This window comes from Pholcus phalangioides, unplaced genomic scaffold (assembly GCF_987345545.1).
Source record: "Pholcus phalangioides strain wild (caught in Gottingen) unplaced genomic scaffold, Ppha-v1.0 ptg000003l_1, whole genome shotgun sequence".
Classification (NCBI taxonomy): Eukaryota; Metazoa; Arthropoda; class Arachnida; order Araneae; family Pholcidae; genus Pholcus; species Pholcus phalangioides.
In genome coordinates, this window is record NW_028301596.1 from 47864841 (window position 1) to 47891905 (window position 27065).

At 37.9% G+C, this 27065-nt stretch overlaps 2 protein-coding genes across 2 annotated transcripts in view; both read right to left on the bottom strand.

Moving 5' to 3' along the window:
• Positions 1 to 26863, bottom strand: part of LOC149088730 (hemocytin-like) — a 144062-nt gene extending 117199 nt beyond the window's left edge. The window contains exons 1-6 of the mRNA XM_089249432.1: positions 26683 to 26863; positions 24888 to 24919; positions 24464 to 24499; positions 23355 to 23427; positions 22971 to 23095; positions 11 to 106 (exon numbers count right to left, since the gene is read on the bottom strand). Coding sequence (XP_089105558.1) covers positions 11 to 106; positions 22971 to 23095; positions 23355 to 23427; positions 24464 to 24499; positions 24888 to 24919; positions 26683 to 26750 — 430 coding nt within the window. The 5' untranslated portion in view covers positions 26751 to 26863. The remainder of the gene's footprint in view (positions 1 to 10; positions 107 to 22970; positions 23096 to 23354; positions 23428 to 24463; positions 24500 to 24887; positions 24920 to 26682) is intronic.
• LOC149088731 (endoribonuclease Dicer-L-like) lies at positions 7356 to 16806 on the bottom strand. The gene has a single exon (XM_089249420.1). The coding sequence runs from the start codon at positions 16414 to 16416 to the stop codon at positions 11602 to 11604; it is 4815 nt and encodes a 1604-aa protein (XP_089105546.1). The 5' UTR covers positions 16417 to 16806; the 3' UTR covers positions 7356 to 11601.
• Positions 26864 to 27065: the final 202 nt, after the last annotated feature.

The window sequence follows — 27065 nt, forward strand, 5'->3', positions numbered from 1 at the left end:
TAAAACTTACAAAACTGGCATTGGTCCCCACGGAAATCAGGTGGACAAATGCAAGTGTTGTCTTCGGTGCATGCTCCTTCATTTTGGCACGGTGGATCACAGATACCTGTGAAATTCATTAAGCATACATTCTGCTGTTAAAGGTTTATCGTAGTTTATGTGCATTATACATATAAATTTGTTTTTCTTATATATTGAGACTTGTATCAGATGATAATTGCCAATGATGGTGATTAAAGACCATTATGATTAAAAGTGATTATAATCATTCATAATCTAAAAAATTCAAACTTGAAGAAAAGTTACCAACTATCATTATTCTAGATCTACATATATAAAATCCAATTTCTGTATGTCTCTGTATGTTCTTAATACAAATCTATAATTTTTGACAGAACTTCACCAAATTTTGTACACATACAGCAGAGTCTTGAAACTTTGAGATTCCAGATAAGGTGCTGAAGCACCCAAGTGGTGTGGTGGTAAGATGCATGTCTACCGCCGTGAAGGTTGACATCACGGTCCCAGGTTCGAATCCGAGGGAGGATATAGACAAGATATTTTCCCTAATGAACTTAAGGGGACCACTGATAGATAGTGCCTTCATTTCCAACCAATCTCATTAATGGCAGTAAATTGCAATATAGCCAGAGTTGGTGTTTAGTGAAGCACTGTAGATAAGGTGCTGGAATTGTTTTTAAATTCTTTTTAAAATTTCTGTTTTTCCCAAATAATAAGTTTTGTTTCATTTTGTCTCATTTTTCTGACAAATGCAAGTAATTTCAATTTGTGTGTGTTTGTGTGAAGGGTCTTGATCCCTAGACTGGGGTAGCCAGTGGAGCTCTACACCAGAATTTTTCACAGCCCCCCCCCCATAGTAAATTTATAGTGTAAAAAGAACAATGTTCATATTGGGCCTTCCTCAAGCTAGTCCCTACCAGCCTCCCCGATGCACACTTGAAAAAATCATTTATATTATTTTTTGGAAAATTTTTAGTAACCCACACACAAGTCGGTCTTGGTCCCATTCATCTTAAATTTTCCAGACTTTACTGTACCAAACAGGACCTGATTTGAACAATAGGCCACTTTAGAAGTTTGTTTCAATGACATACCCAGAGATTTTGTAAAGTGCGCTTTTTCTTAGTCTAACGTTTCCCATACCCCTCCCCAATTTTTCAGATCAACTACCAGTGGGTGGAGCTAGTTCTTGTTCACATTTTGAAGAGAAAGACTGTGTTTGACATCTAGCTTTTCCTGGAGTTAGGGGGGGAGGAGACACTATCACCTGCACACAATCAAGTCTTTTTGAAAAAAAATGTGACATTCTACAGAGGGCTTGGTTATTTTACTGTGCCCTGTATAATGCAGATCAAAAAAATTTATAAATGTGGGAAGGGTAATTATTGTGGAACATAAGCCAGTTATGTATGAAAGTTTCATGCATCCATAGGTGCCATAGATTCAGGTGTTATCTATCTTGTAATGATGAAATTGATGATGAATAAAAAATTCCAATGATTACGATGTTGTAGTCTGCGACTCCCTTTAGCTGGATTGCGACCAAAGATGAGACCAGCTCATATCTTAGGACAAATTCAAATCCTGCACAAAGGATAAAGAATCGAAGCAGTAATCAGCTCATTATATGAGGTTGGTAGAAAATGATGCTTCTTGATTTGTTTTCCACAACACTAAATTATAAGGTAGTAACATTAAAATCCAGTGACCGAGCATGTATTGGCAAGTATTCAGATTCACTTTCACTGCTATCAAATCAATGGATAAGTATGTGGTAAAAAGTTTGTCAATACAATGATAAAACACTTTTACCATTATAGCTCAAAATTACCAGCATAAGTGTTGAAATGGAATTAACGAGTTAGTATAATCTTTAAATAAATTCTTTACTTACCATAAAGCTTCTTTGATAAGAAAAAAATCTAAAATAAAAAACACATCATTTGGTTCGATGGCACAAGAATTCAACCCAAGTGATATGAGTCAAAAATTTGGGGAGGGTGATTAAAGAAAACATCTTGTAGGTATTAGAACCAGAAGCCCAAGCAAGCAACACTTGGCCAAGATGACAGTCTTCACTTTGAGCATCGCACGCTCAGTAAATAATGCAATTTTATACAATAGACCCTCTGTTAACTAAGGGAAGGTCTAGAATCACCTCAAATATTGAGAAACTGGTTTGAATAATAAGAGATGATTCCTGATAACATGAAAAAATAAAGAAAAGCCTGAAAACTACAGGTAAATTTACTTTGTTTGATTGCACCTTTTTTATGTACATGCCTAGCTGTTTAACCCCATGCTGTTCTTCTGAAAGTAGCTGAGCCAACTTTGGCTTGTTGTGAGACTTATTACCATCCAGTTTTTATGGAAGAATATCAGCTTTTCATGAAAACTGGCATCAGAAATATGAACTCTTTGCAGCCTAACTCATACAGAAACTGCTTCAAAAAGTTTGCCAAACTTTTTTTCCATGCGCACTGTGATTTTATAGCCTTTTTTGTGAGTTGATCTCACCATGAAACTTACTGATTTCTGCTCGATGTTGTTTCCTGTCTCTGAACATTATTTTACCAATACCCCATTATACTATGATTCCTTAATTTATTCCCAATTTTAAAGTCCTGTAACCCTCTCAGTGGCAAATATGAGACATCTTGTCTAGCTTGATGCTGTGTATTTCTGCGATTATGAGCTATCTCACCTCCTTAAACCCTCTTATTTCTGCAATGCTATATGAGTCTAGATACTTAAGTTTTCTTCTCTTATTTCCCATCTCCCCAATCGGTCAATCAACAGTCAGTAGGTGTAGTCAGCTATTTTTCACATTTTGATTAATAGAAGGAAAGACTATGTTCGAAATATAACTTCTTTCCTTTCACTTTAGGATAGTATGGGAATATGCACACAGTACAAATAATAGAGACATATAGTATTTTTCTTCCTTGCTTTTTTGACACCCCCCCCCCTTCCCTCCAGCTTTAAAAAATAACTAGACATGGCATAAATGTTACGGTAAAAGCCCGAAGATTGGTAAAAACTGTGAAATGGTAAAAGCCTGAAATACCCTTTAAAAGTTTTCATTTCAGATATTTACCAAGTCGAAGCCCATTTTTAACGAATAAATCAACCATCATGGACTATCAATTAGTTCCTTATTAATCAATAATTATAATTATTTGATATAATTATTAAATATTTATGACAAGAATGTCGCTCTCCACTTGTTAATACAAGATATACAGAAGACTGGATGTTGTGAAGATATTTATTATTTTAGATGTTAATTTTTTTTTTTTTTTTTTACGCTCTAGCGAAGGAAAATCTCTATCTCCTCTGTAGCTTAGTGGTCAGAGCACTCGTCCGGCAATCGAGGGACCCGGGTTCGACTCCCGGTAGAGGCAGAGATGAGTTTTTTCCTTCCTTAAAAAATTAACATCTAAAATAATAAATATCTTCACAACATCCAGTCTTCTGTATATCTTGTATTAAATATTTAATAATTACATTAGATAATATAATAAATACTAAATAATTATAACTATTCAATAAAAACAAATAAATAAACTGTGAACTTATTAGTTCCTGACACAAATTAGACAACTGTTAAAATTATTTACCCCTGATGCTGATTAAGCAATTATTAATTATTATTAATTAGCTAATTAATATATTCCAACCAACAATAATCATCATGACCATCAATGGTCAATTGGTTCATTGAAAAAAAGGTTTTAACTGTTCAAATTAATTAATTAATGACAATTGGTCATTAATTAATTAAATGCTAGACAAGATCTCTCATATTTGCCACTGAGAATTTAAATTAATTAATTTGTTAGCTTCAGAAAGTATTGAGTTCTAGGTGGGTGATTAATTCAATAGTTAATAATTAAGTTGTTATAATTATTGAATAATTATTAATTCATTCATTAAAAATGGACTTTGACTTAGTAAAACTCCAAAATGAAAACGTTTTCACAAGCGTATTTTGGGCTTTTACCAACTCGCATTGGTAAAACCTAGGTCTTACCAGTAAAATTTCGGTTTTACCAGTGTTCTGGCGCTTTTAACGTAACATATATACAAATATGTATATGTATACATACATTGTGTATATGTTCTTTACCCCCCCCCCCCCCCCGAAAAAAGTTGATGTGACGTCCTGCATTTTACAGAGTTTGATTATTTCCACTGCGTTAGTTGTAATGCGGAGGCAGAAGCAAAATTTTCTGATTTCATGGCAGTGTACCCTCCAAAGAGGAAAGGTTTCATAAAATCAACCAGGAAAGGTTGGAAAAACATTACTAAGGACCGTTTTTTTCTTAAGGAAAAACTCAGGCTGTCTCCTCCTGGGCTGGTGCATAAATTTTTTTCCCGATTCGCCAAACCCTGGAAAAACACACTAGCATAACACTAGGGTAAAACAATTTCAGTGAACCAGGAATACTTTGCCTAAAAGAGTTGTTATTGTAAGCAGATCCAGCTACGAAAATCGTGAAGTTTTGAGTTCAAAAAACAAATGAGGTCAATATAAAAGAAGTTTGCTCCTGAATCCAAATGCTTTTAAGAAATATTTATTCATATTAAAATGTTTCTCGCAAACTATATATATATTTTTTGTGAATGGGGGAGCATCTAGAGATGCCTAAGTTTTTTATAAGACAAGGACCATGTAAGAGAGAGAGAGACAGAGATCATCAAGTTAGACAATAGCATCCGCATGCCCTTGAAAATCAACCTCAACCTGAATGTCCCAGAATCAAGAATTATTTATGACGGAGGCAGGGCCATAGGGGTTAAGTTATTGGAAATATTGGGAAAACGAAAAATAATTTGTAGGGAGGGAGGGTCTCAAACCCAATATTTATATCTAGATATCATGGAGATGGTGGATAAATATATTATACTAATGGGACTCAAACCTATGGGCTGGATACAAATGTACGCCTATGAGCAGGGCTGGACAGATCCACAAATATTTAAAAGCCCAAATAAGTGTTTTATATACTAGCCTCAGGAATAATAATAAAAAAAAACCTGGTCAATTTTTTTTTGCATGCATAATAGAACATTCAGCCCTGATTTCAGCCTTCCCCCCCCCCCTCAATTCACACAATTCAACCTTGATCAGAGACCTTTAATTTTTGTTGAATTGTGAGCACCCCTTTTGAATTTGAAAAAAATACTCTGAAACACATAGGCTGAAACTTAAATAGCATTAATGCAGAGATTAACAAATCAAAAAATAATTCAGGCACCAGCCAAATTTCTTAGGAGAAAAGCCTATTTTTCTTTAGGAAAAACCATCAAAAATGATGTTTTTTTTATATGTATTTGGCAACCTCCTTTCTGTGTTCGTCGATGCATCAACATAATTTCAAAAAATGTTTGTCCTCAGACTCCAATATAATAGTCAGACATACAAAATTTACGGTGCAATTCCAATGCTTTAATTGAGATGGTGACCCTGCTTTATGGTAAATCTTTGAATGCTGCTGGAGTAAAGTGTTTGATTGAATGAGTCTAGAGGCAGATTTAATGGCAGGTGTCTGGGCCCTGAAAACCACCAACGTTGGCCCTGCAAAACACCAACGTTTTAATAATATGGGGGGGGGGGCAATATTTCCCTCTGTGCCCAGGACCTCAATCCACTTCTGAATGAGTGTATCAATACCTCCAGAGTGTGAAATTACCATAAGCATTAAGCATTTACGGGTGTTTCTTTCAACACTGCTGTGCTCAAAAGCAACAGGTTGAAGACCTCTGACCTACATAAAATACAAAATTTATAACATTAAGCTGTGTTAACAGCTGAAGACTGAAACATTGTTCTACATCGAGAGTAGAGCGTATAAAGCAAAAAAGAATGCAGAAGAAATGAATTTCTAACAATGAAGAAAAATATATGTATTTAATTCATGATTAACAAGAATACTTCACACATATTTTCATACATGTAAGCACGATAGTTTGATAACATTAGCTTGGACCTTTCATCGAATAACTACATTTTCATGTTATAGATCCGAATATCATTCCAAAGTATGGATTAGACAAGTATGACAAATGAAAATTATGTTCAAGAACATATAACTACAAAATCCCTGAGGATTGTTGAATTTCATTGTTCAATTGTTTTCTCATGCACACCATCGCCATAGTTGTTTTATGCACATGATAACTAAGGATCTTAGAGGTCTCTCCACACTGGGATACTCAAATCAAACTCTAGTAGCCTCAAAGTGAGAATTTAGTTTACTTGAATGAGTCGAGTTGCCTGTTCTCCCTTATGGGGTACATCCATACATTGAAAATAATATTCATAGTACACTATTAGTTTATTTCCTTTCAAGAGCTAACTATGCTGCTACCATACTGACAGAAAAAATATATAACCGTGTTTATCTTGGAGGGGTTCACTGTTTTCCTATATACTCCCACACACACGTGTGTGTATGTGTGCATGATCCATCTTTATATTACATGCACTGCATCAGGGAACATTTCTGTTGAAAAAATTCAAGTTATATATAAAATACAGTATAATTGTGTTTATCTTGTTACAAAATTCAGCGTTGGCATCCCTTTGTACATCCTTGACTGACAAGAATGTTAAAAAATATTCCAAGAGTCTCATTACTTGTGTTGCCTTCGACTAACATGCAATATCGCCAGTGCCTTCATTGCGTAGGGGATATTTTGTGGCTATAGTGGAACCTCCCATTAACAGACACTTTTCTGATCCTTGGTCCCGTGGAATAGGGCTTTAATGTATTTTACTCCCCGTTAGTGGACACTCTCAATAACAGACAGAAAAATCAGGCAAAACTCAAATTTTTTTGATTATGCGTAACCACCGGCGTATCATTTTTACACACAGTAACGTATAGGAACCAACTGCGACCGAAGTCAAACATTGTATAAATATGAAAGTAGTATAAACAAGGTTCCCAATAGTGGACACACCCCCTTAGCGGACAAAAGTTTTTGTCCCACGGGTGTCCATTATCGAGAGGTTCTACTGTAATACACCAATATCCTCATGTGAAGCGCTCCATAAAAATATATGAGTTGAATTCTTTGGAAACCGAGTCTCCTATCAGTCGTAAGACTTAAGTATCGCCGTGTGAGGAGGCCCCTTATAGTTGGAAGCAATTTCCGAACACATGAGGAGTGAATTATATTCTCACGATTTCAACCTTCTTATGAATTACGGATGAGATCTGATCTCAAGGAATGTTTCTTAGGGTTTATGTGAATTAATGTTCATTGGGGTCATTCACGTATTACATCATCATCATCGATGGGGGGGGGGGGGTTCCGATTTGCTGACTTTTGATGACAAGGGGGGGAGGGGGGGTTTGGATAATGCTTACGTCATCACCACCCTTTATGAAAATATGAGTTAAGATTCAGAGGGGCAGAGCTGATGACGAAATTTTGCTAACAAGGGGGGGGGGTCAAAAAATGGCTAAAAATTTGCTTACGTAATACTTGAACGGCCCCATTCTAGTGCAGTGGTTGCCATCGTATGGTCATATAAAAAATTTAGCGGCCTGTAGAGAATTGTGTCTTCGAAGAGACAACACAGGACAGCAAAAAATTATAATAATAAAACAATTGCATTTAAAACCTTAAACCACAAAAACCTTATCAAGTACTTGATTAGCATACATTTATTAGTCTGAATGAATATTTCACAGATCGTCTGGATTTGTCTAGCTTAATAAACATAGGTAAACAAGGCTTCTCACATTTCAGGTAATACAAACAGAGGCATATTTACCGAGGAAGGGAAGCGTCAGCCACTATGCACCTAGTTATAACCCAGGGCAGCAAATTTGTAGAATAAGTGATCAAAGAAATCAGACCAGAAAAGGGGGGAGGGTGACAAAAGATAAGTCAAACTTATGAAAAAAATTATATGGGCTCATTGCAATCATGAACAAAGGCTTTTATTTTTTACAAGCATTTCATCCAGTTTCTTTGAAACATCAACGAATACATGACAATAAAGAAAAGATTATTTGTCGAGTCATATTTCTTGAGAACGAATTAAAGAATGTTACAGGGAAAAAATATAAAAATTCGACACTTGATTAAAAATGAGTTATGGCCTTAACTGCTGCAAACCCAGCATAAAGAAAAAAACAAACATGATCAATAAAATTTAAAAAAAATATATATATATCATGAGTAAAAAAATAACCAATTACCTAGGCTGCTCTGAAGTTTTGTAGACTGGAGAAACCATGTCAATTCTGTAATCATCATTAGCAAAGATAACTATGCAAGGAGAGTCAAAATATGGTTGTCCTTTTGTTCTGACTGGTATAAAAGTTGAACCGCATAACATAAGACACCCAGAGGAAAATTCTGAGACTTTCTTTGTCTTATTTGGTGACATCATTGGCAATTTTAGTTGTTATTTAGCGACTTGGGCAACTTAACACTCATTATTTGGCATAATTCAAATGAAACATTTAGTTGAGATTTGCATACGTTGATCGACAATCAAAACCGTTTTTTTCAGCTACTGCGTGACTTTTTTTTAATGGAAGAAACCGACTCACATTCATATAATTATTTAGAAATTTGAGAGAACTATCTAAAGCAATCTATTTTGAGAAGGTTATAAGCCATTGAAAATCCTTAGCTGAGGACCCGCCAAAGATCCCAGTCTATGGGGTCAGCTACAGGATGGGAGTGCCATGGCAGCTACATGCTACTACTAAACCAAACATGCACCTCGTACATATTCCTCTGCGGAATTTTCTAATGAATTGGTACATGTCAAAACGTGTTGTGTGAGTCTATCTATACGAATGGCTCCTACATATGTATGCCGTCCAACTTTTGTTTGTTTCATGTTATTGCTAGTGCTGCCATCCGTGTTCCATATTTTGAAGTAAAGATGGTAAGTGCTTGAATTTTTATGTTCTGTCAGTATCGTGTTGTAAGACTGTCTGCTCTCTGCAGAGAGACTTTTCAAATGGAAGACTGGCTGTTGAGCCAGTCTCCTGTAACCTTGTCGCTAGAGGCTGCAAAATATTAAGTATGCTGTGCTAGTGTAGGTCTGTTGCTCTTTGGCAAAAATGTATAGTAACTGAATTGATATCTGAGGATTGCACAGAATTATCAAAAATTATGTCAACTGGTCTGTGAGTATGGAAACAGGTCCCTAAGTCATGAGCAAGTCAAAAGAATACACTATTTTGTAACAACTTTGTCGAGATAAAGAAGCTTGGCACCTATGAAATTTTGCTGGCACCTAATTTTATTTTTTATTTGTCAAGTGCTGTACCAGATTCTAGAACAGAGAACAATACTTGTTGACAAGTACTGTATCAGTGATTCATGAAGGAAATTTCTGATCGATTACTTTGAATACATTGAGTCAGTCAGCAAAACTTTCAGAACAGCCCTTGCACGTCAAAAGATGAAAAAAAATCCATTAATTGGGGTGAACATCCAACTGAAAGCTTTTGCTTTCATTGTGGAGATAATCTGAATAATGCCGGTTTGTTAATATCAATACAGTTAGCAGTCTACCAATCAGCCCGACTGGCACAGTGGTAAGATGTTCGTTCTCCATTACGAAGGTTACCATCAAGGTCCATGGGTTTGAATCTGGGCAAAGAAGATCAGAATTCTTCACCAACCGAGGAAGTTCTTCACCTACCGAGCCTGGGGCAAACACTGATAGATGGTGCCTTCAGTTCCCACCCAACTCCACCGGTTGGAAATTGCCATATGCAGGGCACCCACTCAAAATATTAGAAAAAGTAGGAAAAAGCAAGACTTTTAAAATTAGGACAAGGGGAGGGCACCCCCTTAGACAACATAATCATAGCATTAAAAAATATATTATTTTTTCCATAGCACTATTTCAGTATCCTATAAGATTGACTCAAGATAAAGCAAAATGACAAAAATGACTTGGTTACAAAAACAATTTTTGGCCAAAACACAGATAATTCTTTTCTTTCTCTCCTCACAATATATGTATTACATTATTTTTTTAAGTCTTTTACAGTCCAATCTGTCAACTCTCTTCGACAATGCGCAGCAAAAAAATTGTTTTTAAGAATGAGGCTCTTTCGAGACCACTTCAAAAGCACAGTGAAAAATGTGTAAATTGCATGTTTGATGTAAATAAGTCCAGGTGAATTGGATAGTTTTACTGTGCTGGCCATCCCTTTTAAAAGGGATTTGTTGAAATTTCACTGTTCAATGCTAGTGTAATCATTTTTGACAAATGCTGCACTTTCATTTCTAGCTCTTTGCTGAGTATTTGAGTACTTTTTATGCCTCCTCATGCCTTAAAAATACAGAAGACTATTGAATGCTATTGGGTAGCATTAGAATCACCAAACCTAGAATAGGCCTATGTGTCCAACTGCTTTGTTGTACACAAACTGTTGTTTCCCCTATACACAAAACGGACTACAATTTTGAATGATGAATGTTAATTACTGTCCAAGACCATGAAGTAGTAAATACAAAATTATTTTTTCTATCTAGACAGAAGTTTTTAATGACTACTCTACTTGTTGAACCCTCAAACAAAGCGAAAGAAACATTAATAAACCAAATGGTCCACATATATCCCTCCAAATAACCTTAAAAATGGTATAATCTCCGCTTTGGCAGAATCTTTAATTACGATCTACAACATTTGTAATATATATTTTGCAATATACCAATGATTCCTTTCTCAATTAAAATCAATTACACAAATTTTGTTCATAGGATTTGGTAAAAAAGTAAGACAAACTCTAGAAAGTAGGAAAAAAAAACTGAGAACATTTAAAAGTTCAAACTTAGGACATTTTACCAAAAAGTAGGAAAAGCGGGAGCTCTGCATATGGCAATATATGACCGGAGTTGGAGTGCGGTAAAGTAGTCTATCAATCAGAAAATTTATTGTAACAATTTACTATTAAAATTATAATATAAAGCAAAACTTTTCTATAACAATGTGCAAGGGGACTGAAGAAAAGTATTGTTGTACGGGATTTATCTAAATAGTTGGAATATAATAAATATATAATAAAACTATAGAAAACGTGCAAAGATCAGGGAGAGAAATGTTGTTATAGAGCAGGGGGGTGCACAACTTCTGTCCTGTGCGTTACAATTGTGGCCCAACAAGTGGTTTCATCCTGCCCGAATATGGTCACCCTAACTATACTAGTTTCTGGCCTACAAGCGGCAGCAATATCGCACATAGCAGGCAAAAAGGGTTGTGCATCGCCTGTTATAGAGGGTACCGTTACTATGGATTTTCACTGTGTTATCATGAATATTTGTGATAGGTTTGATAATTAGTAATGACACAAGTTGATTTGTCAGTCAGTTTTTTGAAAGCTTGTCTTTTTAACTAAACTTGCGCAGTTAAAGAAAAAGGATTTGTCGTATTGGCGCTCACCCCACTAATAGACTGAAACTTCAAATGAAAAAACAACAACAATGATCCACTTTACCTAGCTTATGCTTTGCATTTTAAAAGTCTGAAAACAAAGAAGTCAACATAAATGTTCCGAATAATTGAACATCAATACAATGACACAAGCATTAGCTTGACATGTTTTTCTTCTTCAAATATGAAAGAGCTCTCTTTGCCGCCGATTTCTTGGCCACTTTTTTGTTCGGACCGACACCCACAAATTCGATTCCGTTTGGAAGCTTCACGAGCATGTACATCCTGTTGGAATCGTCCGTGGCTTGTTCCAGGAAAATGTCTTTGTCTTTCACTATTTCGAATAGCTCTCGCACCGGAGACTTGGGAACATGATCACATAGGTGATTGATCGATTCCTTCATCATAGGATAGCAGATTTTCCAAACGGCATCCAATGACATTCCGCTGTCAACATATATGGCGCCGGCAACCGACTCAAATATATCTCCAAGGGCTTTAGGGACCTCCACTTCATCTGTGTTGAAACATTCGATTTCTTCTAAGTAATACCCATACTCTTCGAAAAACTTGAAGTCATCACTGCTCTGTAGAAGATCTATGTAGTGGTTTATCTGTTTGAATAAAACCGGCGAAAAAATTTTCAGGTTTTTGTGATAGCCGTACTTGACTGCCAAAGATGCAAAGAAAACGTTGTTCACCAAAGCTGATCGCAAATCTGTAAGCTCACCCGGAGAATGCCCTTTAGGATCATCATATAATTTTCGTGTGATCAGGTAATCGAGCACAGCATCACCCAAGAACTCCAGCCTCTGATAACAGTCTGTGATACAATTGTCGGAATATGACGGATGAGTAAATGCTTGAAGCAAATATGCCGGTTCCTTGAACTTGTAATTGATCCTCTTTTCAAATTCTTCGAACCCGTTCAAGAGTCTGAATATACCCTGTCGCGTTCTTCTATCAGGATGATCGGCAAAATCATCAACAATCGGGTCTGTGGGTTTTGGTGGCCAATCACTAAAATTCACCTTCCTGTCAGATGATGAAGATACGTAAGGACTGAGTCCTGGCCCCAACCAATACAAGAAACGAAGAGCACCTTCATATCCACACGAAAGTAAGTAGGAGCCAATAAGAGCTTCCACAGAATCAGCGACACATTTGTCTGAAACAGTTTGACATGTAAAAGTATCAATATTTCTTCTAGAGTTCGTTCTAGATTCCTCACCAGATGGTTTTGAGGCTTCAAGAGTATCTCCGCAACCGGAGCTTTTGCTTATGTAACAAGGAGGAAGCCAAGAGTTCATGAAATCGAAAGGTGTATGAACCAAAGACTCTGGAAGCTTTTTTTCTTTGGACGCTTGATACAAATTAAGATTCCTTATCAATTTCATCCTCAATAATGTGAGCTTGCCTTCATCAAATTTCGGATAGCTAGCGAAGATTTTTATAGACATAGCATACTTCAAGAAGGAATCGCCTATCGTCTCTAGTCTTTCTAAGTTGAATTCGTCGCCTGCACTCGTGGTCGTCATTGCTTGCAACAATGTGCTGGGGTTGGGACCTGGATGTCTCTTCAAGTCCATTTTGACTTCAAAACCAATTATCTCTCCTTTATGTTTTGCTATATCTGCAGGATGAAAGACATGATTGATTTCTGCCGATGGTATTTCACCTCTTGCAGCCAAAGCAACACACAATGCCTTGTCTGACTTTTCGAAATTGAAATCTGGCCAGGTAAACTTCTCAGGAAGAATCTCCAATCCAATAGAAACCTCAGCAGAAACAGCCCGTCGCAACTGCTCAGCCAATAACAGTTGATTGAGGCGGTACAAAACTGTAGGGATGTATGTGGCTTTTCGAAACATATACCCAGGAAATGGGTGAATTATACACAGCTCTGGGATGAGACGTTCAACAAAATTCTCTCTTTTGGATTTTGATTTGCTATCTTTCTTGAGAGAAACATACAAAGGTTTTGACAAGTTCCAATTTTGGAATCGTTCCACATTCAAAAGCGGTTGGTTTTTGTCCTCGACGACCACATCATACTTTTCCTTCATATATGAAGCCAAATCTCCAAAATCAGACAAGGGCGAAAGTGGGGTCAGATCATGACAGATCTTATAAACACACTGGAAGACTGGCCTCTCTGTCTTCCATGAATCGATCAGGTAATTTCGTGTAACGACGGCATCTGTAAACAATTCCTCTTCAAATTTTGTTCTCTTCACAGTATCCTTGTTTTTCAGCTTCTCTTCGTTATAACTATGATTCAACGTGGACATCAAGAAATTCCAGTCTATTGCATATCCAAAAGTAGGCAACTTATCAACAGGAATGATGTACACTGAGAATTCCGAATCTTCAGGGCAGAAACTGAGTTTCCCTTCTTTTATAGGACATGCGTCTCTGAAGAAAAATTCATGGAATTTCCTGACGGCGACGATTTCTTGCTTACCAAGCGTGAGAGGAGAATCAACGCACAAAAGTTCACACATGATCTTCCCAACTTTGGTGAAAATGGGAAATCTGCAAACTTTGGGAATTTTCTGCCTACAGAGCAGGCCAAACCCTTTGGTGGTTTCTGATGGATCAACAATTGGACGACCTCTAAGATTTAAGGATTTAGCGAGCGGACAAACGAGGGTAAAACAAAACACATGCAAGTAACATTCGGATCCGGCGGTGGGTACTCTGTCACTGAGATACGATGCAATTCCTTTCTTGTATACTTGCCTTCTCTTGTTCGTTCCCGGTTGGCCTTCTCCAGATTCAGTCGTCTCCTTCTGTTCATCTCCAAGCAATTCTTTGAAAGCGTCTTCAACAGCCGTGGTGTTTGGTAACAAATAATCGTTAAGTTCTCCGATTTCATGTAATAATTTACATGCCTCTAAAGCTGCTGCCATTTTTGAGCTTTTTTTGGTTTTCATTGGCGGGCCAACTATACTTTTGCGTAGAGGTGAATTTATAGGTAACTGGAGGCAACATACATACATATCTTCTTTTGCTTTTGTGTATTCTTTTTCCATTTTCTCGATTTTACACCGAGGGTGGAGCTTCGTGGCCATGTCTGATGGGAGCAAGTTACAGTACCTGTATAACAGTCCGGTTGCAGAGCTTAGGGTGATGCGAGGTGTACCTGCTGCTGTCACGGGAGTATACGGTGCAATCAAATCATCATTGAGATGTTTCTCACTCTCTGATTTGGGTGGCACATCACTCTCATCCAAGTTGTTGATTATCATAGATTCGATGGTTTTGAAATTGACCAGGTCATTCAAACATTCAGTATACTTTTCTTCAGAAATAAAAAGAATATATTTGGATAACTGAGCGCGAGCACGTCCTCTAGACTGTAAATAAGACCTGAATTCCTTCGGGAAATCCAAACGAACAACAAGGTTGCATTTTTGGACATCTAGCCCTTCTTCAAGAACTGAAGTCGCAATAAGGACATTTGATTTTTTCTCTCTGAAGTCTTTAACGACACCTTTTTGCTTCACTACATTCATAGCTGTTTCACTAGAGCCAGTAGTGCCATGACCGATAATATAACTAGGTTTTATGAACCGAAATTCTTCATGATGCTTGGCGATTTCTTCTAGCCACTGGCACAACACATGAGCGATTATGCGCCGCTCAACGAAAATGATGCTGCATACAAAGGACTCTAAGGAATTTTCAGAATTCTTGATCCCCAGATATTGCAAATACTCTAAGGGCTGGTCATTGAAACTCGGTTCGGTGGAATTTGCCAAACTCACTTTCTGATTATGGTAATACAGTTTCCCAAATGCCTGGAAAAGCTCAAGCAATCGCTCTAGTTTATGTGAGCGTTTGTCCATGGTCGTCTTGAAATCGTGATAATCATATTTTTCACAAATCTCCATGACTGAGGAGATCGCTTTTTTCACTTCGCTCCAAACAGATGCTTTATCAGATTCGCTTGTGCGCGCTTCCATTCTTGCAGCATCAGAATAGAATGTTTCAGCAGCACGATATGTACACCACGGGCCAAAATACTTTAAAATATCCAGCAGCTGCTGAGCACACTGCTGGGGTTTCTTGAAAAAATATATGTCGCTGTCGTTATATGTAACTGCCAAAGAAGACATATAATCTTCACTCTGTTGCTTCAAGAAAGACAATAGTTTCCTGATACGATCGTATATCTGTTGTATGGAAATGCAACAAGTGCCTTCGGAGAACTCACTCTCTTCTCTGAAGATTACCATCACCTCATCGGGATCAGTGCCATATTTCTGAACTTCATTGTAGTCATTAGCTGTCACAATCTTACTGGTCAGAGTCTTCGCTAGACTCTCCAACTCGCTTCTCAATTTTCTCGGGGGACACTTGTTGTTCAGCAGAGATGCGCTCAGTCCGAAAATCTTAGGACAATCCTCGTAGTCCTTCAACGTTTTCATTATCTCTCGGTACGGATGCTTACCCTGTGCCCTGTGGCACTCGTCGAACACGAGAAGGCATATCTTGGAAGGGGACAGGAAGCTGTGGTTCAAGATGTTCTTGCAAATCTCGGCGGTCATCACCAACACTTGGATCTCTCGGAATTCTTTGATCCATTGGTTTATGTTCCACGTGTCCACGTTCATCTCGCCGTAATAACGGCCAACTTTCAGCTCGGTGTGCCTCGCAATGACCTCGGCTTGCTGTTGAACCAGCGGCACCGTCGGCACCAAGAAGAATATCCGCTTACCTCCTTCGTCGAACGGCAACAGGACATGGTGAGCCATCTCGCGGATCAGCATCACGGCTATGAATGTTTTCCCGGTCCCGGTGCCGAGGCATGCGATCGTGTTCCCCTTTTTTGCCGATTCCAGGATCTCGATCTGGTATTCTCTCGGAATGAATGACTCGGTGCGATCCTTCTCACCCTCCGAGCACATTTTTTTCGTCGCCGTCGAAAGATTCGCGTCGCGATCTGTGCGCTTCTTCGGATTCATCTTGCAACAACCAAACGCTAGCGCGACATTAAAAAAAAACAACAAAAAACTCTCTAGTAATACTACTTTGGTGTTTCACCGACTATATAATCGGATTCTTCTTGCACAACTTAACGCTAGTACGACGGAAACTTACATAACTAAAACCACCACTTTGTGTTCGACCGCCGACGACTATAACACATTTGCGCACGCTCCTACCTGAAACCAAAACTAAAGCAAAGATGACGTCATCCAGTAGTCCACACCATTTTTTTTTCGCACTCTTCCTTCTGAAATGGAATCGAAGTAATCCTCGCGGGAAAACACATCGTGTGCAAAAAAAACCTGTTCTCAAAATCTGCGTACAAATAACATGTTCATGGTGAACAATAGAAATATGAAACTAACCTCTCTGTTTATCTTCTGAGATATAAACGGCCTGAGCTTCATTCCATCAACAGTACACGTGAGTTCATTTCTTGAAAAGGTTTAACTGACATCTAGCGGGTAAAATTAAAAGTATCCAACATAGGCTGACATTTTCAAATAATTACTATATGCTGGCCATATATCGCCAAGGAAAAATCGATTATCACAGAGATAGAAACAATATCGCTGGTGGCGGGAGGGGGGAGATCATCCAGCCGCAGCAACGGCAGTAACATCGAATTCAAGGAAATCACGTGACTCCGTGAAAACACAGTTCGTGCCTGGATATTGAGTTTTAAAGATTAAAAAAAGGGATAGAGATAATATCTAAAGATAAAAAAAGATTAAATTATTTATTTCATTAATACTGGAATCATTTGTTTCATTAATGAGGAAAAATTTCCTTCCTTAATTCTGGAATTTTCTCTCATTAATTCTGGAACTATTTCCTTTACTAATTATTATTTCTTTCATTACTTCTGGGATAATTTCTTTCATCAATTATGGATTTGTTTCCTTCATTAATGCTGAAATTATTTCTCTCATTGATTCTGAAATTATATCTCTCATTGATTCTGAAATTATATCTCATTAATTCTGAAATTATATCTCATTAATTCTGAAATTATCCCTTTCATTAATTTTGGAATTATCACTTTCATTAATTCTGAAATTATCCCTTTCATTAATTCTGAAATTATCCCTTTCATTAATTCTGGAATTATCCCTTTCATTAATTTTGGAATTATCACTTTCATTAATGCCTAAATTATTTCTTTTATGAATGCTGGAATTATTTCATTCATCGATTCTGAAATTATACCTCATTAATTCTGGAATTATTTCTTTCATTAATTTCGGAATTATCTCTTTCCTTAATTCTGGAATTATCTTTTGTTTATTCTCGGTTGATCTTCCATTAATTCTGAAGTTATTGCGTTCATTTATTTTGGAATTATCACTTCACTAATGCTGGAATTATCACTTCCATTGGTTTTGGAATTATCACTTCACTAATGCTGGAATTATCACTTCCATTGGTTTTGGAATTATCTCTTACCTTAATTCTGGAATTATCTCTTACCTTAATTCTGGAATTATCTCTTACCTTAATTCTGGAATTATCTCTTACCTTAATTCTGGAATTATCTCTTACCTTAATTCTGGAATTATCTCTTTAATTAATTCCAGAATTTTTCTTTCATTAATTTTGGAATTATCTCTTTCCTTAATTTTGGAATTATCTCTTTCCTTAATTCTGGAATTATCGCTTTCATTAATTTTGGAATTATCGTTTTCATTAATTTTGGAATTATCACTTTCATTAATTTTGGAATTATCGCTTTCATTAATTTTGAAATTATCTCTTTCCTTCATTCTGGAATTATCTTTCATTAATTCTGGAAATATCTCTTTCATTAATTCTGGAAATATCTCTTTCCTTCATTCTTGGAATTATCTTTCATTCATTCTGGAATTACTTTTAATTAATACTGAAATTATCTCTTTCAATGATTTTGGAATTATCTCATCGATGTTGAAATTATTTTTTCGTTTATTGGTTTAAACTCCTATTTATACCATTAAAAATGGGATTGTGTGTATTTTCACCGAATCACGTGATCTTCCGACGAATGATGTTACGAACACCGTTCTCTCAGCACTGCCAAGGCGGAGACTACTTACGTCATACTTCCTCCAGTAACATAATCTCGATGGGGAAGATGCTATTGCCAGAAGGGTATTTACGGGAGGGGGAGATTACCCTGCGCCGTCTTAAACCATTACCTCCTAGAACCTCTAGGAGGTGCTGCTTTAACGCATGAGCTCACCTGGGGTCCTCAGGTGCAGAGGGGGCCTCATGATAATGAGATCTCATAAAGGTTTTTGCGATTGAGCATGCAAATTTGTAAGCAATCACTTCTAGTCAAATGGGGAGACAGGCGCTCAGAAACATTAATTAGCTTTTGGGACCCCATGATGGCCTTAGAACGGCACTGGGCCTAGCGGGCCCTTAAGGTAGCAAATTCTAAGGAGCGGAAAATATAGGAAAAGATTGGTTAATTAGTAGAATGAAAAAGGGTGGTAAAATTCGTACCGCCCACAGGCGGTAAAACCATAAATCTGCCTCTGCGTTGACAGCCAGAACTACGTCAGTGAGTGACCAAACAAATGATCTATGGAGCAAGGGAATCGGGTTATTGAGTGACCAAAAGAGTGACCTAGAGAGTTTGAATGCATGTAAGGGCTAAAAAGAGTGGCCTAAAGAGTGTGGAACAATGTCGGTGAATGACCAAAATAATGACCTAGAGAGCGAGGGAGCAGGTCAGTGAGTGACTTAGAAGTTTGCTAACATGAGAATAGACAAAAGAGTGACCTAGAGGATGTGCAAGAATGTGAGTGATCAAAAACAGTGTGCAAGAATATGAATGATCAAAACATTGACCTAGAGAGCTGGGTACCAGGTCAGTGAGTGACCTTAAGGGTGACCGAGAAAGTTTACAAGCATATGAGTGACCAAAAGAGTGAATTGAAGACCGGGTTAGTGGCAAAAGCTCAGGGTGGCAAATTTGAGGAATGAGTGGTTCAGAAACTCGACTGGAACGGGAGAAGAGCTGCAAAATCTGTGTAGACCACAGGCGGCGAAACCGTAAATCCGCCTCTGTCTAACACCGTCTATAGCAGAAAGCCTCCGTGCGAAGCTCGTGACGCCACTGAAGTCGTTCATTTCACCTATAGTCACTGAGTATAATGTAAAAAAAATAAATATTTCGCATACGTCACACAGCCTGCTGTATCCAATGGCTACAGGTGAAATGGACGACTTCAGTTGTTGCGAACTTAACGTGAAGTTTGTTTCAATATAATGCTTGTTATAGTGCTGCCATCTATTTTTGGAATTATGAGTGAAGTATAGAGATTGAATATTTGTACCGTTGTAGTCCTGTTGCTCTCTATGGCGAGACTTGTTATCTGGGAGATCGGCTAGCATTCGTGTCTGGAAGAACACGTTGGGAACAACAGAAAACCAACTTCAGCCGACCACCACCACCACTGTGATGATTGTAGGGGTCGAACCCGGGTCTTCGTGATGCAAGAAGAAAATCACTGCCTTCGTCTTGAGAATATCATTGTTCGCTGAACAATGTTCTTACATTACACCCTTTTTTGGATAGCACGAAATACATATCTATACATATTTCCCTGACAATTTGAATATTTTGTCCTTCCTTAATCTTATTCAAAAGGATTAAATTGCTCTTAGCAATATAGCTCAAGGTGCAGCATATGAACGAATAAAAGAGTGACCCCTAGAGAGTGTGTGAGCATGGGAGTGACCAAAGAGTGATTTAGAGACACGACACAGGTGTACGTGCAAGAGTGATTTAGAGACACGACACAGGTGTACGTGCAAGAGTGATTTAGAGACACAGGTGTACGTGCAAGAGTGATTTAGAGACACAGGTGTACGTGCAAGAGTGATTTAGAGACACAGGTGTACGTGCAAGAGTGATTTAGAGACACAGGTGTACGTGCAAGAGTGATTTAGAGACACAGGTGTACGTGCAAGAGTGGGTGGAAGCCAAGCGGGTTATACGTAGCATAGGGTGGCGGATGCGAGGAAAAAGTAGTCGAGAAAATTACACTATAATGGGAGAAGGGCGGCAAAATTCATGCAGCCCACGAACGGAAAAATCATTAATGCACCTCTGCTTGTTATTCAGATTCTTGGTCGGTATTTCTTCTCCTAACCTTATAACAAAACAAAACTATCATTAATTATACTGTCTGAGGTGTCTGTCTGTTCACCATAGGTGCCAGAACCTAGGGGCTGAGGCAATCGAGCCACACCCGAATAATTTCGGAAAAAACAATGCAATGCCCCCCCCCCCCGCGTTCACGCTCGAGTCCGTATATATGGGACAACCAGCAACTTTTAGCCTGAGGTATAATAACCAATCACGACCGTTACTAAGATGGCAAATCGAAACAGAATTTCGACTCTAACTTAGTAATATAAAACTTGGATATACGCTGTCAAATGTCTAAAATAAAATTTTGGATGATTGACAACTCTATCTCATATTCAGGTTGGTTTCATTTATCTCAAACATTGGAACACCATGTGATCATGAGTGAGAGAAAATCGGTGCATACTCTATATGTTCTGATCTCAGACTTTTCTACTTAGGTATAAACAGAAGAGCCAAAAAAACTGTTACAGGCATGCGTATGCAAATAAAGAGATATGGAACCAATCAGAGTACGGCGCTGCGGTCGGCAACGCCTATATATAACACAACAAGTGTCTGGCATAGTTGTTAGATCGGTTACTGCTGCTACAATGGCAGGTTATCGAGATTTAAGTGAGTTTGAACGTGGTGTTATAGTCGGCGCACGAGAGATGGGACATAACATCTCCGAGGTAGCGATGAAATTTGGATTTTCACGTACGATCATTTCACGAGTGTACCGTGAATATCGGGAATCCGGTAAAAAATTAAATCTACGACATCACTGTGACCGGAAAAAGATCATGCAAGAACCAACGACGACTGACGAGAATCATTAAACGTGACAGACGTGCAACCCTTCCGCAACTTGCTGCAGATTTCAATGCTGGGCCATCAACAAGTGTCAGCGTGCGAACCATTCAACGAAACATCATCGATATGGGCTTTCGGAGCCGAAGGCCCACTCGTGTTACCTTGATGATTGCACGACACAAAGCTTTACGCCTCGCCTGGGCCCGACAACATCGACATTGGACTGTTGAGGACTGGAAACACGTGGCCTTCGGTTCCAATTGCTTTGAGCTGATGGACGTGTACGGGTATGGAGACAACCTCATGAATCCATGGACCCTACATGTTAACAGGGAACTGTTCAAGCTGGTGGAGGCTGTGTGATGGTATGGGGCGTGTGCAGTTGGCGTGATATGGGACCCCTGATACGTCTAGATACGACTCTGACAGGTGACAGGTACGTAAGCATCCTGTCTGATCACCTGCACCCATTCATGTCCATTGTGCATTCCGACGGACTTGGACAATTTCAGCAGGACAATGCGACACCCCACACGTCCAGAATTGCTACAAAGTGGCTCCAGGAACACTCTTCTGACTTTAGACACTTCCGCTGGCCACCAAAATCCCCAGACATGAACATTATTGAACATATCTGGGATGTCTTGCAACGTGCTGTTCAGAAGAGATCTCCACCCCCTCTTACTCTTACGGATTTATGGACAGCCCTGCAGGATTCATGGTGTCAATTACCTCCAGCACTACTTCAGACATTAGTCGAGTTCATGCCACGTCGTGTTGCGGCACTTCTGCGGGCTCGCGGGGGCCCTACACGATATTGGGCAGGTCACCAGTTTTCTTTGGCTCTTCAGTGTATATTTGCCACGATAACGCTTGTCTCCAAGTATTCATTTTTTGGAAACAAGCATTATCGGGGCAAATGTGTGTGTGTAACGAGTGTATTACGTAGATTATTTTATGATTTATAGTAACTTTCATTTATCTTAATGAAAACGAGAGAGTATTTTCAGCTCTTCTGTGAAATCAGGTTTATGGATTTTATTGTTCATTTACGTAAGATTATTTTATGCATGCGATAGTTACAGTTTTTGCACCTACGAGTTAAAGGAACGCGATACTTCAATTTTTTTTTTCAAATACTGAATTGCTTAGTTTATTGTGTTTTATCAATGCCATGAAAATAAATCATTAAACCCAAATATGTATCAGTACTTCTGGTGTCCGTGGCTAGAAATTTCGTTCGCTTGCATTTCGGGGAGGGGGAACCAAAGTGATAGAACAATAGATTTAGTCCTCTTTTCCCTCCCTTTTTAGGCATTTTCTCACATTTTGGAGGAGGGGACCAGACCATTTCTAAGTCCCCATCATCGTAACCCTCGATAACTGAGAGTTTTCGAGGGTTACGCCACCATCCGCTACGTCCTTGATATATCTTGCTGCACGAGGGATTAAACTACAGTAACTTTCGTTTATCTTAATGAAAAAGAGAGAGTATTTTCGGCTCTTCTGTGAAATCAGGTTTATAGATTTTCGTTCCTCAGGATCTGAGGCACAGATTTCATTACTTGTAATTTATTAGATTAAAAGAATCATTACGTGAGCAGTCTGGAAAATTTATGCCTGGTTTCCAAGTTCCCGTCTTTGTGTCACACGTATGCCTTCTCTTCGTTTTGCCGTTGGGAAACTGAAATCCTTCTTCACAAAAGCCTTTGCAAATGAATCTGTTTGAAAAAGTAGAGGAATTGTTTAACGTTAGAATTCGTATACCGTATAGTATGGAAGAATAAAGAATCTGTGTTATTGTGTTCCTAGAATTTTAATATGGGTAGTCATTTTAATAATAGTCACAATAATTTTTTTTATTGAGAATATTTTTTATTATATATTCATATTCTAGGAAGATTGTTCTGTTCAATGTGCTTTGAATTTTAATAGATAATCAAAAAGATTTTAATAGAAAAAAAAGAGAAAATTACTTACTTGCCCTGCTTCTTTTTAGAATGACCACAAGTAAGCCACCCGTTATCTGGAGGGATCGGTTCGTAGCAGAGCTCTGGGGTAGAAAAAAAAGAGACAAGCTTTAAAATGCATTGTGAATTCATTAATTATTCATCCAGTTAATTAATGAAAAAAATGAAACAATAAACCGGATAACTAATTAAACAATGCAATGCACCCCACCCTCTTGGTGGGGTGCATTCCATTGGGCCCACCCTCTTATAGGCTTGAGTCCCGTATATACAAGACAACTGGCAACTTTCAGCTTCTTCAATATTTTCTTTAGTGCTGCTTCTCTAAACTCTGCTGGATTCACGAAGTATAATCATATTTTTCGATTCATATTTCACTTGCAAGCTTTATTTCTTCACAGCTCTCTGTGGCCTCTTCTTCACTTGTCGTAGCTCTCCCTTTCATGTGATTTTCCTCTGTGGCCACCTTAGAATATCCCAGGACCACAAGGAGGCCCCAGGTCGAGAACTACTGATTTATAGCAGTGTTCTTCAGCCACCGGTCCGTGAAACCTTTCACCCAATTCATGTAGCCACTACATAATTTTAGATTTAATAAGCATAATACCGTCTCTGGATCGGTTTTTATTCTTCTTAGCCGTCAGCAAGTCTGCAAACAGGGCCGCAACTAGATGCTTGGTCACCCGGGGCAAGCCACGAGGTCGTGGGCAAGCGCGCATTTTAATGCCCCCTTGCGATTTTAATGCCCGGAATTTGCGCCCCCTCGTGTCCAGCGCCCGGGGCACGAGACCCGCCTGCTCCCCCCTTGTTACGGCCCTGTCTGCGAATTATATTTTTCCCGTTTCCACCGATCCGTGAATTGTTCAGCAGATTCGCTAGAGCAAAAAAGGTTGAAGAACATTGATTTATATAGTACCTATATAATAAAGTGACTGTAAACGTAAAAGGTTGCCCAATTGCACAGATCGTTACCGATACAGTATGTTAAGTAGCAATAACCCAGGTTCGAATCCTGGTCACGGCAAGATGTGATTTAATTTTTTCAGAGCCTGGGCCGTGACTGGTTTGTCGGAGTATGTTAAGTGAAAATTCCTGAGAAATATATACGTATATACTTACGCTCTTCATTCAGATTCTCGTCTACAGCGATTAAATCTGAAAAGAAATGGAAACGAAAATATCAAATTGAATTCGATCAAATAGTTTAGTTTTCGTGCAACCACTAGTTTTTCTATTCTCCTTTTTCATGTTTTCACTCTACGTGTACATTTTAATTAATGATATTTATTTATTTTCATAATTTATAGAACGATTAGGTTCAAGAAGAAAGAAAAAAAAGTAATTTTTTTCGAGTACAGTCAATAATAAAAAAATATACCGTATTAATAGATAGTTTATAATGTATCTGTAACTATGTTAACCTTGAAGCCCCTTTCAATAACCAATATACATTCTTTCGGAATAAAGATTTAATATTAAAATTAGATCTTCTCTTGCGTGAGTTTGGCTATTCAGTTTGCTCAACGAGAGAGTATACACTTACCTTCGTTATCATCCTTATTAGATGAATCAAGCCTGAAAGAATTTCATTCAAGTAATCAGAGTATAAACTTTGATGACATTAAATATATAAGTACATGTACAGGGTGGGCAAAAAGTCCGTAAAAACTTTAAAAATGAATAAAAACCGGAAAATGATCGAAATGAGAAACGGTTTGCAGGGTTAGTAGCGTCGCTAGGTCATGGAAATTTTTTTAAGACGGGGAAAAAAACTCAAAACAGCCGATAGGTGGCGCGGACGTACACAAGTTTAAGAAAATATACGCAAATAACGAACAGAATGCCTCCAAATCGTTTATTACAGCAGTATGTGTTTCACATGACCACCACAACCATAGGGAATAACACATTGCTATCGAGTCACAAATCCAGCAACGGTAGAATGCAGCAGGTCCACATACGCGGTTTACAACGGTGAACTGATTGTGGATTAGGAGCGCAAGTTCTTATAACCGTCTCATTTGCATATATCCACTGAAGTCGCTCGTACCAGCACCACCTATCGGCTGTTTTTTGTTTTTTTCCTGTCAAAAAAATTCCCGTGACGTAGCGATGCTAACCCTGCAAACCGTTTTTTTATTCCGGTTACTTTCCCGGTATTTATTCATTTTTAAAGTTTCTACAGACTTTTTGTCCACCCTGTATATTGGAATAAGTTAATAATAAAAATAATAAAGGAAGAATTGAAATGTTATTTAAACTTCCAGGAGCGGGTGGTTTTTTAATTTTTCTGTACAGAATCGCGGAGTATTTTTATCCATTATGCATATAGAACGCAATAATAATATACCAACACCAAATTTTATAGAATACGGGAAACGTGATATTCGTGTTGCCCGCGGCTAGAGAGTTAAAAGGAAAAAAGTTAAGAGAATTATCAGAACCATCAGAATTATTTTTTCACTAAGACTGTATCAAATCGATATAAACACGTGTCATGACAACTCTAATATGTACGAAGAATTGGAAGATAAATTTTGTTCAGTTTATGTTTCAACATTGACGATTTTTGCTATTTCATGAATACACGGTAAAATATTCCTGGAGATTAGGAAACGGGAAAGCTCTTTAGCTTTTAGAAATTCGAAAATTAGTTATCGAATAGTAAATCTAATTCTCCTGAAGTGTATTTTTTGTAATACTCTGTATGTATTACCGTATTTTTCTCCGTATAATCCGCGGATTATCTGTTAAAAAAAAGTGGTTAAACATTAAAAAATGCGGATTATCGACTGCTACGAACAATCTTCAGAAAAATGAGTATATCAGTCTGATGAGTATTCTCTAATGAGCCTGAATTTGAAGGTTTTTGATTAAATTGTGAATTTTGTTTTGTTTCTAAATAATAATGCTATAGTTTCGTTAAAAATTTCATTAATTAGCGTACCAATGATTTATTATTGAGGAAATACACAAGGTAAGTTTTTATTTATTTATTTTTTAATCCTGCGGATAATAAGCTGCCACGGATTAGACATTGTTTTTTTTTCTTTCTTCAAATTTCGCATGCTGATTATGTGCCGCCGCGAATTATACGCAGGAAAATACTGTACATAGAAAAAATAAAGTAGGCAGGGTCGTTGTCTCCAGTGATGAATATGGTAGCGTGCTTGTGCCCGGTTTGCAAGTGGATCTAGATTCGAGTCCCGATGGAGACGAGAGGGATTTTCATTCTGAGCTCAACTCGGCATAATATCCAGAAAAATGTATAATTCCCTGTGTGTATTATAGTTTTGTTTTTCATTGTCTCATAATAGTGCATAAGTTACAGAGCTTACCTTTCTTCTTCCGCTTTGATCCCAAAATAGGAGATAACCAAAATGACAACTATTCGAAACGACTTCATTTTCAAACTTTTATCTTGACATTGTCATTTGACTCATAAATGTGATAGATAAACAGAGAGACATGCAACGGAAAAAGTCTCTGACCACAGGTTTTGGAAACGTGTGAGAGGACAAAAGATTATGGACTTGACGGCGCGGAAGAGCCCATGCCAAGCGGAAATAAGATTATTTTTAACATTCTTATAATATTGTAGATATATTGTTACATATATGTATCTTAGAAATGTCTCTTTAGCAAGTACTATCTCTCATTTCAGATGTTAGTAACGGTCAGAAGCAAAACCCAGGAAGTATGGCCGCAATGATAAAAACGA

What these genes read in the sequence shown, in the direction of transcription:
- LOC149088731 (XM_089249420.1), bottom strand. Translation starts at nt 16,416, where the DNA reads ATGAATCCGAAGAAGCGCACAGATCGCGACGCGAATCTTTCGACGGCG.